This window comes from Fringilla coelebs, assembly GCF_963513975.1.
Source record: "Fringilla coelebs genome assembly, chromosome: 10".
Classification (NCBI taxonomy): domain Eukaryota; kingdom Metazoa; phylum Chordata; class Aves; order Passeriformes; family Fringillidae; genus Fringilla; species Fringilla coelebs.
In genome coordinates, this window is record NC_140036.1 from 22,072,211 (window position 1) to 22,089,143 (window position 16,933).

Sequence of the window (16,933 nt, forward strand, 5' to 3'; positions counted from 1 at the left end):
TATGTGCTGATTTTGAATTAGGAGCATTTTCTGGCTCCTGTTGCAGTCCACTTGGACTGCTGTGTTAAATCGTGGAGTTGGTTGGATGCTGTAACATGAATTTAATGGAAAGAGGGGAGGACACAAAAGTGATAATGTTACCAGTGTACTTACATGTGTGGGGCTTTGGATTTGAATGCACACATGCATGGATATTAATGTGCCTTCCCATACACTTTGCTGGAACTCGTAGTACTTACGTGCTGAATCAGGGTCTTCGGTGGTTTTCTTTTTCTTTTCGTTTATTGCACTTAAATCCACTCTTTGTTGGGCTGAAACATTATTTATCCTTGTGTGTTGGAAAAAAGGCTGGGATAGGCAGAGGAGGAATGCAGTAAAGCAGTAAAGCATTTTGTTTTCAATTATGCTGATGAGTTATTAGGTGCTTCCTAAATCAGGGTTTGCTTTTGTCTGCGGATAACACGGGCCATTATGAAATATTTTAATGGGCAAAGTTAGGCTGAGGAAGCTTTGCTTCTTTAAAGTAAAGTACCTAAAACAGCATAGCAACAGCTGATTGTGAATTCTTGTTTCCAATTTAAACTTCGCAACCTGCAACATAGAATTCGATTCATTTAATCAGTGTTTCATTTTTCACCACTTAATTAACTGCATCAGGTGAATGTTAAAGATTATCTTTAGCTGATTTAATTGCCTTGACAGTATTGAAAGAAGAATCACAACCAGACACAAAGCTTCAATTAGAAATCATTCTTTCTAATCAAATTCCATACGTATAGGAAATGAATGTGAGGGAGCCTGCTATTTCCAGCCCAGTGCTACGTATTTCACTCATGCGAGATAGCTGATTAGAACTGGGTTAAATAACTTTCTCAGAAACTATGAGAGAAGATCTTTTTCATTTCCAACTTTTACAGTTCAGCCCTGAGCACATGTAGCATGGAACGAGCCAACGGACCGAGAGATAATTTCTTTTCTATACAGCAGCTGGTTTAACTAAAGAAACCATAAAGGTTATTAGTAAAAGCAAGTTACATTTTCCAAGCTGAAATATGCTTTGTGCTGAAAAACAATGAATTCTCTCCGTGCAGAGCGTTTGTGGAACAGTGATAGGAAAAGGAAACTATGTAGATTAATTGAAACAGCGAATTCCAGCATTTTGCATCGAGCAGGAGCTGGTGTAGGTAGGAAAGATCAGAAGAAATTACAATGCATTGGTCAAGCAACTCACTGTCTTTGGGTCGGTGCTGGGGATCTGCAGCTGAAAGTGCAGGCGAGGCTGAGCCATCAGCATCTCCCTCTGAGCGCACACCCATGCTTTGACGTTTTTGGAAGGAAAGTTATGGCACTTTTAACTTTCTCTTTTTTTTAGTGTTTACATTTCTGACATTTGGTAATGGTGGCTGTACTGCTGCCAATAATTCCCTTCATTCACTGGAGACTTGTTATTTATTTTGCACAGTATCGTGCTGTTCATAATTCCATATTTTTATAGCTTTTTGTTGCTGAGATTTGCAAATTAAGGTTTGGTTGTCTTTCAAGTAGCTTGTTGTGATCTGGGTGCTGTCAGCAGGAGATTGTTGTTCATTTGGCCCTCTGGAAACGCTGCACACTTACCCACAAAATCGTCCGCGTACTCCAACGTTTTATGACCAGAGCCTAAAAAGTTAATGCTAAAAATGTGCTCTCGAATCTTAAAGCAAGAAACTCTTTCTAACAGCTCCTCCTTCTGCTTTCTTCTGGCACAAGCCCACCAGAGGTAATATAAAATATAATGGGAAGGCAAACTGGGAAATGGACGTTACATGGCCAGACGTGCGCGTGTACAAGGAGTGACAAATGCAAGTCAGGGCTGAGTGTGCACATGGACTGTGTGGGGCTGCCTGGGGTCACTCAGCCTTGGTAGCTCCTGGAAAATAAAAGGGGGGAAAAAAAGAAAAAGAAGGGAATAAAAAGGGGAAATAAAAATAAGGTGAAGTTGAGGATGTGTATCAGTGGTTGTGGCTAGAGCTGGAGGGCAGAAACGATGCAGCCCAGCTGGTACGGGAGACCCCAGCTCAGCTGGAGCCACAGCCAGTGCTGGGTGCAGGCATGGGGGGACACCCCAGTTCTTCCTGCCTCCCCCAGGGGCACAAAGCAGCTCAGCAGCCCTGGTTGCACAGCGAGCATCCCCAGTCTCCACTCACTCCCGAGCCACTGACACTCGATCAGCAGTAATTGTTCACCTCTAATTGCTTCAACTCATCTGTAAAATTCACAAGCAAACATTGGGCTGTACCTGAGAAGGTGAGAGATCCTTCCAGTGTTCCCAGCCTCATGCTGCCCACAAGTTTATACTGCTAAATTCGAGGTTGACTGATGGGTATGGTTCCCAGACTGCTCGAGGCAGGATTGAGATGAACTCAGGGCGGTGTGTAATCTGGTCGCTCTGCTGTGTTCTACCTGCTGTATTTAACAAAAAGAGGGAAAGAAAAACATTTTTTTGTCATTTTCTCTCTTAGAGTTTTTTCAGAGACATACCACCCCACCCCCTGACTCACGGCTGGGGTTAGGTTTCATCACTTAGGATCAACTTTACAAAAGGCCTGGGCTCTTTCTTATGACTGTATAAATGAGCTTTGCGGAGATGAACAGCTCGATAATGGTGGGATGCAGTCAAAACATGCACGCTGGATGCAACTCATGTTTCATTTGATTGCAGCTGGAGTAGGGCTTAAAAGCTGCATTTTTGTACTTATTTTTTTTTTAAATCTCAAATGAGGTCGATCTAGGATTTCTTTTTGCTGTCTTACTATTATCTCCTGTCACACCCAATCTAACCTAAACATATGTAATTTTAGGTGAATATCAATAATGAAATTCCACAAACTGGGCACTGAGTATTTTTCTTTTCCCCAAAGAGACTGCAATGTGTGCAGAGCTGCAGAGAGTCTTGTCACTGTTCTTGCCCTGGAATGTGCTTTTTCAGCTCAGAGTCAATTTAGGATTCTAGAGCAGTGTCTGCTAACTTGGACGACTCCTCTCTGTTATTGTTAAATATCTATTAGTTCAACTTTTTAATGACTTCAGAATGATTGGCTCTATTAGGCTTTCTGGCAGTACTGTCAGCCCAGCAAAAGCATTATTTTTAAAGATATATGTTAATGGAAGTGCAGTTGCAAATCAAGCAGTGGCATGGCAGCGTCTGTCACACATTCCAGGCTGAGATCACAGTCACCTTCAAACTACAAAATTCTTTACTTTTTTATTTTTAGAAAGATTGTTGGTAGCTGTTGAAGTTAAAACCCCAGAATATTGTTTTTATCTTGCTTATTGCTTGCAGAGTTCTGACAGTGATACAGACACATAGTGCTGTGAAACTGCTCTGGGCTTCCAGGTCCCTTTCCCCACAACAAAGCAGCTCCTGAAGAGTCCCCTTGGTTTATCCACAGAAAACTCAGAGTGACTCAAGATCACTTTACTGAGGTTTTAGATTGCTGTGCGTGCTGAAATAGGTTTTTAGTAGGTTTTTGTGTGTGTGTTTTGTTTCCTTGCCTTATACTCAAGTTCGTTCCACTGCAAAGGGAGCAAAACCAGTAGTATCACGCTCTTAACAACATGCCCGATGTCAGTAATATAAACTTACAGGAGTGAACCTACTGCTGTAGGTTCCACCAGATCTGATCCCACCTTACACGTTTTACAAACTTTTTTAATCTGCAGGCACAGCTTCATGTTTCAGGTTTTACGGCCCCGGCCCCCTGTCCGTGGCGGGCAGGGGCTCCTTGCACAGCCACCTGCAAAAGTTGTGTATTTAAGGAATAGTTTTGAGGCTTTGTTGTCAGAGAGTGAAATTAAGGTTTTGGCTGTTGTGGGTCAGGAGGGCACGCACACACTGAGCTCATACGGGGCTCAGTTCTGCCATGATTCTTCCTATGAATTGCTGATCATTAAGCAAATAGAGCTTAATCCAACTCCCACTAAAAATCTGTCTCCAGTGGAGCAGGGATGTTTTAGCTTGGAGCTGGTGGAATGAAGAGCTGCTCAGTGGTGATTTTCCACTTGCTGCAGTTAGAGCTGAGGCTGTGGGTGAGATTCCTGCCTGGGCTTTATGACTGCCTGTGTTATCTGGAATTTGATTCACTGGTGGTGTTACCATTCTCAGCATTAGACTGTCCTGATGTGACCTAAAGTAAACTGTTTAGAACCAAACCTAGCAACTTGTTGTTACCATTTCTGCAAAGTGATGAGGTTTTTCTTGCTGATTCATGTTTCATAAAAGTGATAAGGGAATTTCTGTGATGAGGGCTGTCAAATCCTACTCATCTGCTCGTTAAAACATAGAGAATTATGGGCAACCACAGAGCCAGGACAAGACTGCACCTTGCTTGATATTGGTGTGGTTCATAATGCAGGTTCATGGGTGTTAGAGGACAACAGATTGGTTAGATCAGCTCAGGAGAACAGCTGGGTGACAGAAGTTGGGGTCTGGTGTCAGTGGTTAGTGACGCCCAGGGAAGAGGTTTTGCAGGAGAGCAGCTTGGAGGAACCAAGGCTTTCCCAGAACCTAAAATTCACTGTCAGTGGAAGAAGACCTGAGTGATCCTGGGGAGGGAGGTGGCCTGCAGCCCCCCAAGATGACAAAAAGGATACCCTGCAGAGAGATATCCTGCAGCTCCCTTGTTTTGGGGAGCAGGAGGCACCTTTTCCCTCACAAGGTGGAAGAACGGGGAGCATTTATGAAGCATCCTTCCTTCAGTCCTTCCTGCACAGAGATTTGGGGCATTTTGGAAATGAAGAAGGGAAGGATTCCCAGCCCTGGTGCTGAGGCACTGTGGTGCTCCCCTGCCCTCTCCACAGGGGGACAGGGAGGGTGCTGGGAGGGTCCTTTCTCCCCACTGGGCTCCCACTTGTGCCCCGCAGCCCCTTGCATGCAGAGAGTTGCTGAATTTTACCTCGGGATTTTTGCTGAAGTTTTCTTTGGGCCCAGTACAGCTCTCAGGCAGGACTCCTCTACTTTGGCCCTTGAAAAAACTCCAGTTTGTTTCAATTTATCATTTGCCTGAGTACAGCAAAAAGAACCTGGCTCGGGTTTCATCACACAGCTCTCCAGCTGCACAAGTTGTTCATCACGGGAGCTAAAATTGAAGCTGTTCTATTTGGACATTTTTTTTTTTCTTGTTTTTTCCCTTCAAACTCTTAATTACAGCTTGTTGTGAAGCTGTGTGTCTGTTCATCCTTCTCATTTGTCTGGCAGGTGTAATCCCTGATTTTGATGGAGCTCCTAACGCTCATTAGTAGTTTTGGACATTTAATTTGTTTTACTTTTCAAGCAAACTCCACTCTAGCTCTGAAGCACTGTGGAGGTGGATGCCAGCTGGCAGCATGCACGCTGCCTCTTGGGGCACATTCCCCAAAGGAGCTGGGAGATGGGGCTGCCTTGCTTGGGGTGGGTGTACCTGTGGAACGTGGTCCAGTGGGGCTCACCAGGGAGCAATCCACTTTTGGGGTCTTCTGTTCCATCCCACCATCCCAAGCTGGGTCCTCCTGTTTGCACCAGTGCAGGACAGGATCCCTGTGTGCCTCCCCTGTGGTGGGAGCTGGGAGTTCAGCACGTGGCCTGGGGGTAAAGGACAAACTGCATCCACCTCGAGAGGCATCTCTAGCCGGCCCTAAAATCTGAATTTCCCAGGCAGCTCTGGAGCACGTGCAATGTTCTCCAAAGCTGTAGGCAGGAATGAAGGGTTTAGTTGGATGCCCCAGGACACAGCTCCTCTTTGGGGCACCACAAACATGTGCATGGCACGTCTACCTTTGCCTGCACTCAGTCACTGAGTCGCTGCTTTTTTCCCCAAAACCTTCACTTCAGTTAACCCCTCTGGTTCTGGGGGATGCTGATGGGGGCAGAGGGGGGTCCAGGCAGGGTGGTGTGGGGCTGGCAGGGGCAGGGGGATGGCTGGGGTGCTTCAAAGCACACGGGCTCAGCGGCTGAGCGTGGCCCCAGCCCAGCTCGCGGGGAGCGCGTTTCGCTATTATTTCAATTATTACAACTTCCTGAATAGGTCGAAGGTCGTTCATAATTCACGCTTCTGTCATCTTTACACATGCCAAATGCAGTCTATTAAGCATAAATAAAATTTCAAGTGCCTGACCAGGAAAAGTAAACTGGGATTCATAACAATGAGGCCTTATTCATCCATTTAAAAGTGAATTGTGTGTGTTCCTTTTTTTTTTTACCCCCCCTCCCCTTTCCCTTTATGGCTTTGCAGTTTGGGAGCTTTTATTTCTGCTCGGTAGCACAGATCTCTGACCTTCAGTGTTGGTGTGGGCAGGCACAGAGCACTGATGAGCCAGGCCTCCCCCAGCTTCTCCCCACCTCAGACCCCCTGAACTTTGAAAGTGTTTCCAGACCTGAATCCGATTTTGCTCTTCCTACATAAACTGTAGTCACACACCGTTGATCCCAGGGCATGTGAAATGAGCATCTGGACTTTGCTTTTATTTGTTTTTTACCCCCCTCCTCTGGTTGTTCCTCTCCTGTGCAGAAGCTCTTCCTATATTTGTTCTCAAGCAGACCAGTGCAGGTTAACCCAAAAAAGTTGGTTAATGGAGCAGGATCAGTCAGCTGGAGAAATGATAGCCAGAAAATTGAAACCTTTCATTAATTACAGTAGAGTCAGGACTGTGTGCCAGAAATCTTCAAGCTTTGCAATTGAAAAATCCACTTACTTTATGATAGCATTTCCTCCTACAAAAACACTGCCTGTGGTAGAGGTGCTGTTCTTGCAAGACACAGACAGCCCAAGGGGTACCTGTGGAGCTGGGGGGAATTTGTGAGGTTCCCCACCTGGGGGCTGCAGGATTTCCCCCCTCCCTGCCTGCCCTGGGTCATCTGCTGCTGCCTCAAAATTCAGGCAATGTGGTTCATTTCAACAGTTGGCTTCTCATTTTTTTCCTAGGGTAATTCCAGAAGTTTTCAGGTGGGAAGAGTGAGAAAAAAAATAAGCTATTCATGTGACTTAATAAGGACAGCTCTTAAAATCAGAATAAATTTACCTGCATGATTGTTTTGGTTTAAATTTCAGTATGTTTTATTTTAGATTCTCACTGCAATGCAAATTGCTGAATAAAGGGTTAGTGCAGGTGAATTTTTCTGTATATACAGAATTTTTAAAAATTATTTTTAATAATAATTAAAGTTAATACTCTAATGATGTGAAAAGGTCAGAGCTGGAAATCTGTCCCTCAGCCTTTGTTTTGGAGAATGTTAGGTTTCAGATGCAAAATAAAGAAACATTACTCAGCTTAAAAAATGGAAATGGAGTTTTTTGAAACCCTCACCTTGTTTCCATGCTGAGGGACAGAGAGGCTGGACAGGCAGTTTCTGATAGGTAGCTGGATCATTTTTTTTATTTTTAAATACCAGTGCAGACAGGACAGCTGGCTGCAGAGTGTGCTTCTGCTTGGGGCTGTGTCCCACAGCTGCAGGAAAGATGCTGCATCGTCCTGGGCTGCCCCAGGAGGAGTGATGCTCCCCAGCACAGCGCCTGTGAACAAGACCCTCTTTATGCCCCACTCCACGTGTCCTCCCTCTGTGGTGAGGGGTGAAAAGGTCTGTCCAGACACCTTTGGTGGGACAGGGAAAATACGGGAGAAAGCTCCTCTGTGTTTTTGTTCGCTCCTTGGTGCGGGTGCAGGAAGAACAGCGGTGTTTACCTCCCTGGGGTAAACCAGCCCAGGAAGAACAGCGGGGTTTACCTCCCTGAGAAACAAAACCTGGGAGAAGCAGCAAGTCCTGGGCAGAGCAGAAGCTTTGGCACAGTCCCTCTGGGATGGTGGATGTCTTGCTGTGTCCTGGCTGTGTGCTGCTCCTTCTGTGTCCTGTCCTTCTGCTTCCACCCCAAGACAGAGGTCTGCAGAAGTCTCTTCAGTCAGTGTGCACACATCATTATTCCACAAGTTATTTTCACCCCAAACCAGCCAGCAAGTGGGCTTGTCTTCCACAGATCCCACTGCAGCTTACCTTTCAGATATGCAGAGGCCATTACACTTCTGGAATTAAAAATCCACTTTTCTACACGTCCATCTTAATAAATGGAAAGCCAAGCATTGCTTGCTGCAGATCTTCACTGGATGTGGCACAGATTTCTTTGCAGGAGGTAAAAGCTGGCTCCATTTAAATGTGTTTTGGCCTTTGATGGTTTGAGGTCTGTTGCCTCAGTGCAGCCCCAGCACGCTGAAGCTCTGTATCCTTTGGTACTGACAGCAGCATTGGATCCACAGGGGGCTGTGGGACCAGGTACTTGCCTGGCTGCATGAAGGGATATTCACAGGACACTGCCAGGCTCTCTCAGCCTCCAAAACACTCTGTGGAGTTTGAAATCCCCTCGGCCAGAGATGCAAATGGGAAACCCAAACAGCCCAGGCTGGTGGTTTGATGAGGGTGGTGTGGCTGAGGAGGGAGGGTGGATCACACTGCCCATAAACTCCTTCTGCTGGTTTTTACGGGGGAAATTGGCCCCAAGCAGGGGGTTGTGGCACTGGTACCTTGTGCCTGATGTGTTTTGCCAGCACTTCTGTCACCTGGTGAGGGGTGAGCCCCGGAGTGTGGGACGAGCTGCCCCAGCACCCTCCACTGCCACTCCCTGCACTGTTCTCCGGAGTGGCTTTTGGGACAAACTGCAGGAAAAAACCCTCCAAATCTGAGGAAATGCGTCCAGATTCGATATTTTGAGGTGTTTAGCCGGTTCAGTGGGCATGGCTTGTGCAGGCAGAAAGGATTAGGCTGTACGGCCACCTCCTGGAGGACACCGGTATGTGCTGGCTGTGGTGGGCGATGCTCTGGTGTGCCTGGGCAGGGAAAGCACCGCCCTGGGTGACAGTCCTCGTGTGACCCGGCAGGGAAGGGACCCACGGACCTCCTGACAGCTGTCCCTACCTCTGACAAGCTCATCTGTGGGACTTTGATCACTGGAGGGGATTTGCTGCCTCTCTCCCCATGCACTGCAATGAGCGTCCAGAGTTAAAAGTTTGGGAGCAAACCTTTTAAAAATACTGAGAAAAAGCAAAGGCATCATTTTTTTTAGCGTAGGAAGCATAGCTGTCATGTGGTTTTGTTTAACAAGGCCCGAGGAAGTTACTAATATTTATTTGAGCTGCTTCATGGAGCTTTTTAGTGCTCTTCACATTTCCTGCTGAGACAGAAAGCAGCCAGATGGATTTTGGGAATTTCCTTTCGGCAGAGCCTGGTGGTGCTGGCGTGTGCATCCTCTGGTGCAGGGACCCAAGGGAGGGTGTCCCCTTTGCCCTCCCCCACAGCCTCCTGCCACCCCAAAGGGCTCCTTCCCACACCATCACCTGCATGATGGGCCAAGGTGTCACCAGCCAGGGCCACCAGGAGCAGCTTTGGCTGCTCATGTGTGTTTCTTCATCCAGGACTGATATTTCACTTGGTTTCAATTTGAAGCTAAGGAATAGCCAGGTGCATTGGTTCTTACAAGCTTCTCTCCTCACAGCTTTTTGGACTGTGTAGGTGGTTGGAATGGGGGGCTGGATGGGTATGGCTTAACCAGCAGCATCTCCTCATGTCTGATTTAGAATTACAGAAACATTAAGGTTGGAAAAGTAGGCTGAGATAATTGAGCAAAAGCATTAAAGTTACTTTAGTACCTTTTCCCAGTGCAACAGGAGCTCCTTCTCTTACCAGGAGCACTCAGGGATGTGTTTTATGGCTGCTCTGTACTTTGGTTTGCTATAACTCAGCAGACAAGTTGTTGGTGATATCTGCAGTCATCACACAGCTCATTTTGCAGCAGAGGCTGTTGAAAGCAGTCCTTTTTATCCTCACAGAGCCCAAAACACAACGGCTTTGGGGCTGGAAGGAGCAGACTTGCCATGGTCCATCAGCCCTTCTCCAGCAGCACATCATGAGCGGGCAGGCTCTGGCCACGAGGTCTGCCACGCTCACCAGCAGGAGTTGATGCTTCTTTGCCTGTTGTGGTGCTTAACTTGCTTTTTCTTTCTATTTTTTTTTTTCCCCAGATATTCTACAGAGTGGTAGCAGATATTGAACCAGGAGAGGAGCTCCTACTGTTCATGAAGAGTGAAGATTATTCACATGAAACAATGGCTCCAGACATCCATGGTTAGCCTCTTCTTGCTGTTTCACCTGACAGAAAGTATCACTGAAATTAACCCTGGATTTGGGAAGGCTTTTTCTTCTGTTGGAATCTGGGATGGTTTCACTGCAGCCAGAGAGGAGGGCTGGACTATGGTTGCATTTGTCCATCTTCTGCCTTTCTGTTCCTGATGGAAACTTGATTTTTTTTGTGGGGTTTCAAAAGAAGAACAGCAGTCCATGTCCTTATCTCAAGATTGTGCTGCTCTTGTAGGACATGTATGGGCCCTGGTTATAGATTATTTTTTGTCATTTAGCCAAACAACTGTGACCTTGAAAAGAGGAAATCTGAGGTTGTCAATGTTGCTGTCACTTGTGAGGACATATCAGTCATTCTTACTCCTCACTCTTGTCCTTTACTCATCCCACACACAGATTCTTTGCCTGAAACTCCTGAGTTGTTGCTCAGATTTGTCCCCCAGTCTCCCAAATCTCTTTTAGCTGTGCTACCAGTGGGTTATCAGCCACAGTGGGACCTGGGTGTGGGATATCTGCTTAATGCCCAGCATGTTGCAGTTTATGCCCAGAGAGACATTTTACAATTTTTCAGGGATTCAGGGACAATTCACAGGGCAGGAATTACAAAGGTCTCCACTTTCTTGTAACTGCTTGTACATTCTTGTTCTCTTAAGAAAAAAGTGGGGGTTATACATTCATTCCCATTTGGTTTTGTGTTTGGGTCTTTTCCCCCAGTCTTAACTTAGTTATTGCTGAAGGTGTCCCCCTGTCCAGCACCCTCTTCTCCCTGCCTAGTCCCCATGGTCAAGTAGCTATTGTATAAATGACACAGAGGAAATCTCTGCAGTCACATGCAGGATCATGTCCCACAGGGCTGATTTAGAAGCAGGCTGAGCCAAAGTGTTGCTCGTGGACAGCCAAGAACAGAGCCCCATGACACTTTCTCTGGATCAGCTCAACTGTCAAGTAGCAACCAAGAGCATTCACTGGGGATTCCAGCCAGTGCCTTTCTGACTCAGAGCCTCAGGGCGTTTATATCTGGAACCAAACCAGGGTGTCTGGCTCCTTGTATGGACCAACGCTAGAAAATACAGAAAAAAACCAAAACAACCATTGTGGGATGCTCTTCTCCAAGTTTGTTTTTTGGGATTTTATTTTGCAGGAATTACTAGTTAAGGGAATGCAGTACTCACTCGCAAGTAACGCTTTGCTGATATTCTACACTTTCCAGCAAGAAATTGTGACCAATTTTTTGGAATTTAAAGCAAAGAACTTAACTTCATGCATCTCTGGCTTGCATTGAACAGGGCTGGGTGCTGCAGAAGGACTGTGATGAAAATGAAGAGGCTTTTAAAATCTCTAAACACCCTTTTGGCTATTTTAGATGCTGGTGTTTGTGTCTGAGTCAGTCCCTTTCATTGAGAAATGCACAGACTGGCAGCCTCTGCTGATATCCATGTTAGACCCTGTATAATTCCATTTAGGGTGGTATTTAAACACTCATCCTTGGTACTTAAACTTTTGTCCTAAGCCAGGGTTAGGGATTCCTGTTGGATGTCACCCAGGCAGTTTTAACATTATAAAGCATTCTTAGGAATCCTTTTTCCTTTTGAGGTTCTTCTTTTTTTATTGAGGAGCAATCTGTTAACCACACCATCATCCAGCTCCTGGTGGGGTGGTGGTTAAGGATGGGTGAAAGCTGAGCTGGTGTCCCTGTCCCAACCCCTGTGTGTTGCAGAGGAGCGCCAGTACCGCTGCGAGGACTGTGACCAGCTCTTTGAGTCCAAGGCTGAGCTGCTGGACCACCAGAAGTTCCCCTGCAGCACTCCTCACTCTGCCTTTTCCATGGTGGAGGAGGACTTCCAGAAGAAGCTCGAGAATGAGAATGACCTTCAGGATGTGCATGAAATCCAGGAGTGCAAAGAGTGTGACCAAGTCTTCCCAGACTTACAAAGGTAGGAGAAGGTGGAAGGAAAGAAAACGTGACTGAATGGGGCAGATTCTTGTTCATTGTGGGATGTTGGGCAGTGTGTGTGCCACATGTCTTATTTTCAGTCTGAGGGATTAATTTCAAGGGGCTGATGGAGGCAGATCAAGTCAGAAGAATTGCCTGGGTGAGGCAGGACTCTGGTCTGTGGGGTTTTTGCATGTTGGGAGTTATTCAGTGTTACAGTTCTTTTATTCCTGCGAGTGAGAGGATGATATCTAACATGTGGGAATCATTGAGGAAATGTAAATTTAGCTTAAAATATTAAATATTGAAGAGAAAAGGCAGAAAACAAAGATGGAGCCATCATAAATAGATGGGCAGTTCTGTGAGAAAGAGTGAAAAACGAGCGTGAATGCAGCCGTTCTCTGAACTGCTGAATTATTGAAAGGCTCATACACCGCACAGACAGTTCCCTGCAAAAAGGGCCAAAGTGGGCTATATCCAGGTTACATGAAACAAAGGGCCCAAATGAGCTGTGCTTGAGGGTGGGAGTAATTACATGGAGGAATAGCTGGGCAGGAAGATGGGGGTGCTGAGTCCCCAAGTGCCCAGTGCTGATGGCCGGTCACTGAGTCCTGGAGCTGCTGCCACAGCCAGGGACGAGACTCTCTGGATCTTATGGCAAACTTGTTTACATGATGGAAAACCAGTTGGAGGAAAATAGGAGGAGAAGCCAGAATTATTTTTCCCCCCCTCAAAAGAAGAAGATGGGTAGAAGTAAGAGCATCTGCAGAGTGAAAGCATTTCCATTGCCTGTGGCTGAGAATGGAGGTTGCTGTTTGGGCTACACAACCCAAACAAGGCTGTAACCCCAGCAGGTTTGGTCCCTGATTCAGCAGAGATCAGTGGGAACTTCATGTGAAAACAGTTTGGGCATCCCAGGTTTAAATTCCCACTTTCCAGTGGGTTTTCTGTGAATCCACTCTTGCATTATGTAGTGACCTTCCCTCAAGCACTGGTGTGAGTTATGGCTCTGTATGTGGGCAAGCAATAAAGCTGTTTAAAAATACATATTTGCTACAAATGAATGGTAAAAATTCAGAGAAAAAATTTAATTTAAAGATGTGCAACAGACTTCAGGTGGACATTGAATATCCTAATAATAGACTGAATAAACTACTAAGAAATGAATGACTTAACAACCACACAATTGCACAGAGTTAATAATAATCATCAATAATAGCTTCAGTTGTGGTGTACCTTGTCCAGAGGCTTCTTAAACTCATCCTACTCCAGAGGAGTTATTCCTCATCTATTCCTTCTGTAAGAAAAATTGACTCCCATCAAAGGAATGGATTTATAGCAGGTGGTGGCATCCAAGGTGTGTTTAGAGGGAAAGTCATAAGGCAGAAATAATTCAGACTGCAGGGAAGAATTACCAGAGCGAAATAGTGAGAGGTGTATGAAATAATCTCCTTGGGGAGCGATGGCAGCAGCATCTCCTGGAGCATTTGCAAATGGCCTGGCAAAACATGAGAGGATGTGTTATTCTGGTGGGGAGAAGGAGGTTCTGCCTCCTGGCTGGGGTGAGCCTGGACCTCACAGGACTTATTTCTGTTAAAAAGCCTTTGAGGCTTTTTAATTTTCTTTCTTTTGGCTGTAACTATGCGCTCTGCTCTCTCCTTTTCCTATAAACCCCCATCTCACTGAGCCTTGTTCCTGTTTCCACAGCCTGGAGAAGCACATGCTGTCACACAGTGAGGAGAGGGAGTACAAGTGTGACCAGTGCCCCAAAGCTTTCAACTGGAAGTCCAACTTGATACGTCACCAGATGTCCCACGACAGCGGGAAGCACTACGAGTGTGAGAACTGTGCCAAGGTACAGTGAATTTTTAGGCTGCCTGGCACTTCTTGGGCTGCTGGACGCAGGGGAGCCTGGAGGTGGGGGTACCCTAGCCTGGGATGCAGGAGGGTGTAGGGCTTCTGCCATGCTCCAGATGGCTTCTCAAGGGTTTTCACTTCTACTCTGAAAATATGTTCTTTTTTTTCCCCCTTTTGATTTGGAAATGGCTGTGGAGTCTGAAATGGGCGCTGATGCAGGATGCTGAGCATTCTTGTGCTCAGGGCTTGGCTCCTTGAAAAGTTTGGTGGGGTGTAAGAGGGTCAACAAGGGGCAAGAACCCCCAGGGAAATACAGGGCAGAGGATTCCCCAGGCTGTGTGCCAGCTGCTGGGACCAGGAACTTCAGGACACTGCTGCAATATAAACCAAAAATAAGCAATAGCAATGCACCCCAGCTGCACTGAGTACAGCTCTCATCTCTAAGGCATCTCCATCACTTCCCAGCTCTGGGCTTGCTGTGGGGATAATCTGTATAGTATGTGGTATTCTGCATTTGCTTTTTATCAGATTTCCAAAGCTTGGCCCTTTTTCATGAGGACTTAATTGGTTTTAGGTTGATTTGCTGCAATAATGGGAATTTCATATTGAGCTGACACTTATATGATGTAACCAAGCCCTGCTTTCTAGCTCTGAGTTGTGTACAGGATTGCTTGTTGTCACACACTCAGGAATCAGCATAAAGTATTTCTATTGCAGTAACGCTTAGAGGTTTCAAGCAGCCTCATTTTCACTCATTTCCCAAGAAATCCGTGACTTTGAATGTTCAATTTCCAACAGCAAAGCCAAATGTTTCTGCTCAAAGGGGTGAACAGACCCACACAATACTTGGGTGACCCTGGGGAACCGAGGCCCCTTCCTGCAGGCACAGCTCCCATTGCTGGCCATTAGCAAGGGTTTTCACCTTAAAATACTCCCACAAATAGCTCCAAGGTTTGAATTTTGAAGGGCTCTTGTAATAACTGGCTTCTTCCACAGTCAAGTTTCTTGGTTAATCAGTACTCATTTCCTAGCAGGTTTTCACGGACCCCAGCAACCTTCAGAGGCACATTCGTTCCCAGCATGTGGGGGCTCGTGCTCACGCTTGTCCAGAGTGTGGCAAAACCTTTGCCACTTCTTCAGGCCTCAAACAGCATAAACACATCCACAGCAGTGTCAAACCTTTTATATGTAAGTCTCCACCTAAATGTCTTTGATTAAGTTGTTGTTTCATTGCCGTAAAGCAGCGCACTCCGGAAGCAGCAGGTTGGGTTCTGCTCCCTTGGAATTCCCCACCCGTGCCACAAGGGCTGGGATTTACTGAATGAGTTCTGGGTAATTTGTGGTCCAATGCAAGGAGTTGTTTTCGTGTGATTTTCCTTTTCAGACAGACTGTGTGCTGTATAAATGTACCTGTTGTCCCGGGGATGTTTTTCCAGGCACAGATGCAAAGTGAGGAGTGGGATTTAGCCATGCCAGGCTTGGTGGCTGCAGCCTCATTGCTCTGCTCCTGCTTTAGGAGCAGATTTTGGGCTGCAGAGTCTCCACAGCAGATGCCATGACTTTTTCTGGATTTGGGAAACAAATCTCAGAGGCAGTGAGATTCATCATCACCTTCCTTGAGCATGCCCCAAGTTTAAGGACTGAGTTGAGCTGTTAGATCTTCACTAACAGCTTCTCCAGCAATAAAGCTGGCCTTGGATGTGAGCCTGGCTGTGTGCTGGGCTTAAGCAGGCTCCTCAGCACATCACAGGCTGCACTTGCTCTGAGCCAGACCTTCTTGGGAAGGGTGCAGGTTCCTTTCCCTCTCTTTCACTGGGGAAGCAGAGGCAGAAAATATTTTAAGGTATTGCTGGTAGTGCTACTCTCCACCACAGCCTTTTCAGGCACCTGCTGGGACTGGAAAGGTACCTTGACCATCTTCCCTACTTGTCTGCTAAACCTCTTGATCTTTTGCTGCTCTCAACAATAATTTACTGAAATATCTGCACCACACCTGTGAAAAGCTTTGGCCACAAGCTAATATATTTCCTCAAGAGGAGGAGTATTGGCTTAAACAACTCATTTGTGCAAAATCTGTAACCTGCCATTGGATTAGTAATTCTTTTGGTTTGGGCACCTTCAATGAGAAAATGTATAAATAGATCCAATATTAAATTTCACTGACAATTTTCAAAGCTGATTGCATATTAAATGATTAAAGTTAATTAGGAAACTAACTTCTGGTTAGGTAGGGACTCCTCAGGTAGGCCTATTGCAACGTCCTACAGAAGTCTCTAAGTGGAAGCTCTCATGAATGAAATAATCTCTCAAACACTTTTTTGTTGCTGTTTTTCCTGATAAATCAAAACAACAACTGGTATTCTTCACATGTGGTGTGAGGGATGAAACCCCACGGAGCAACCTACGGATAACAGCCGTGTAATTGCAGAACAAAAAGGTTTGGAGACCACATGTTTGGTCGGCTTTGCTGAGCTGTGAGAGTGAGGTAGGGTCACCTAGAGCAGATATCTGCTTTCCACCAGAAGGCCACACACTGTGATTTACTTGTACCAGTCTGTTTATGGCAACTGTCTCTCATTACAGTGTGCCGCCCAGGCTTGAGTGAAAACTCACCAACACTAAGGTAATTACTCACTGCCTTCGCAGAATCTCCAGCCTCCCCAAATAGAAACCACATGCCACAATAGGCTGAACGTATTCTAAATTGTACTTACAGTAATTTTTTTAATAAGCAGAAAATATGCAAACTTAACTGCTGGCTAATTTGGGGTTCAGAGATAATCACCGTACAGAGTGAGTAGGCACGAGATTAATTTTTTGCAATTTTTGGGGGTTTGTGTTAAACCTGGGGTCTGTAGAGCAGTGCAAGCTGCAAGGAGGGGAGCTTCTCTTACAAGTTAGTTGCTTAAAAAGTATGGCAGTGAGATTTAAAGGGTGTAATAAGGTGCAACAGCAGAAATCAAACCCAGCTTCTGTTTCTTTCCTACATGGAAACAATTAAAGTTGAA

General features: G+C 45.9%; 1 protein-coding gene across 6 annotated transcripts in view; it reads left to right on the top strand.

Annotated features, from left to right (window-relative positions):
* The window catches only part of MECOM (MDS1 and EVI1 complex locus), a 325,153-nt gene that overhangs the window by 279,338 nt on the left and 28,882 nt on the right, over positions 1-16,933 (top strand). For 4 of the 6 annotated variants that reach the window (XM_084212357.1, XM_084212353.1, XM_084212356.1 and 1 more), the window contains 4 exons: positions 10,021-10,123; positions 11,853-12,069; positions 13,776-13,923; positions 14,957-15,113. In XM_084212357.1, coding sequence (XP_084068483.1) covers positions 10,021-10,123; positions 11,853-12,069; positions 13,776-13,923; positions 14,957-15,113 — 625 coding nt within the window. The remainder of the gene's footprint in view (positions 1-10,020; positions 10,124-11,852; positions 12,070-13,775; positions 13,924-14,956; positions 15,114-16,933) is intronic. The other 2 variants (XM_084212354.1, XM_084212358.1) reach the window with 1 other exon arrangement.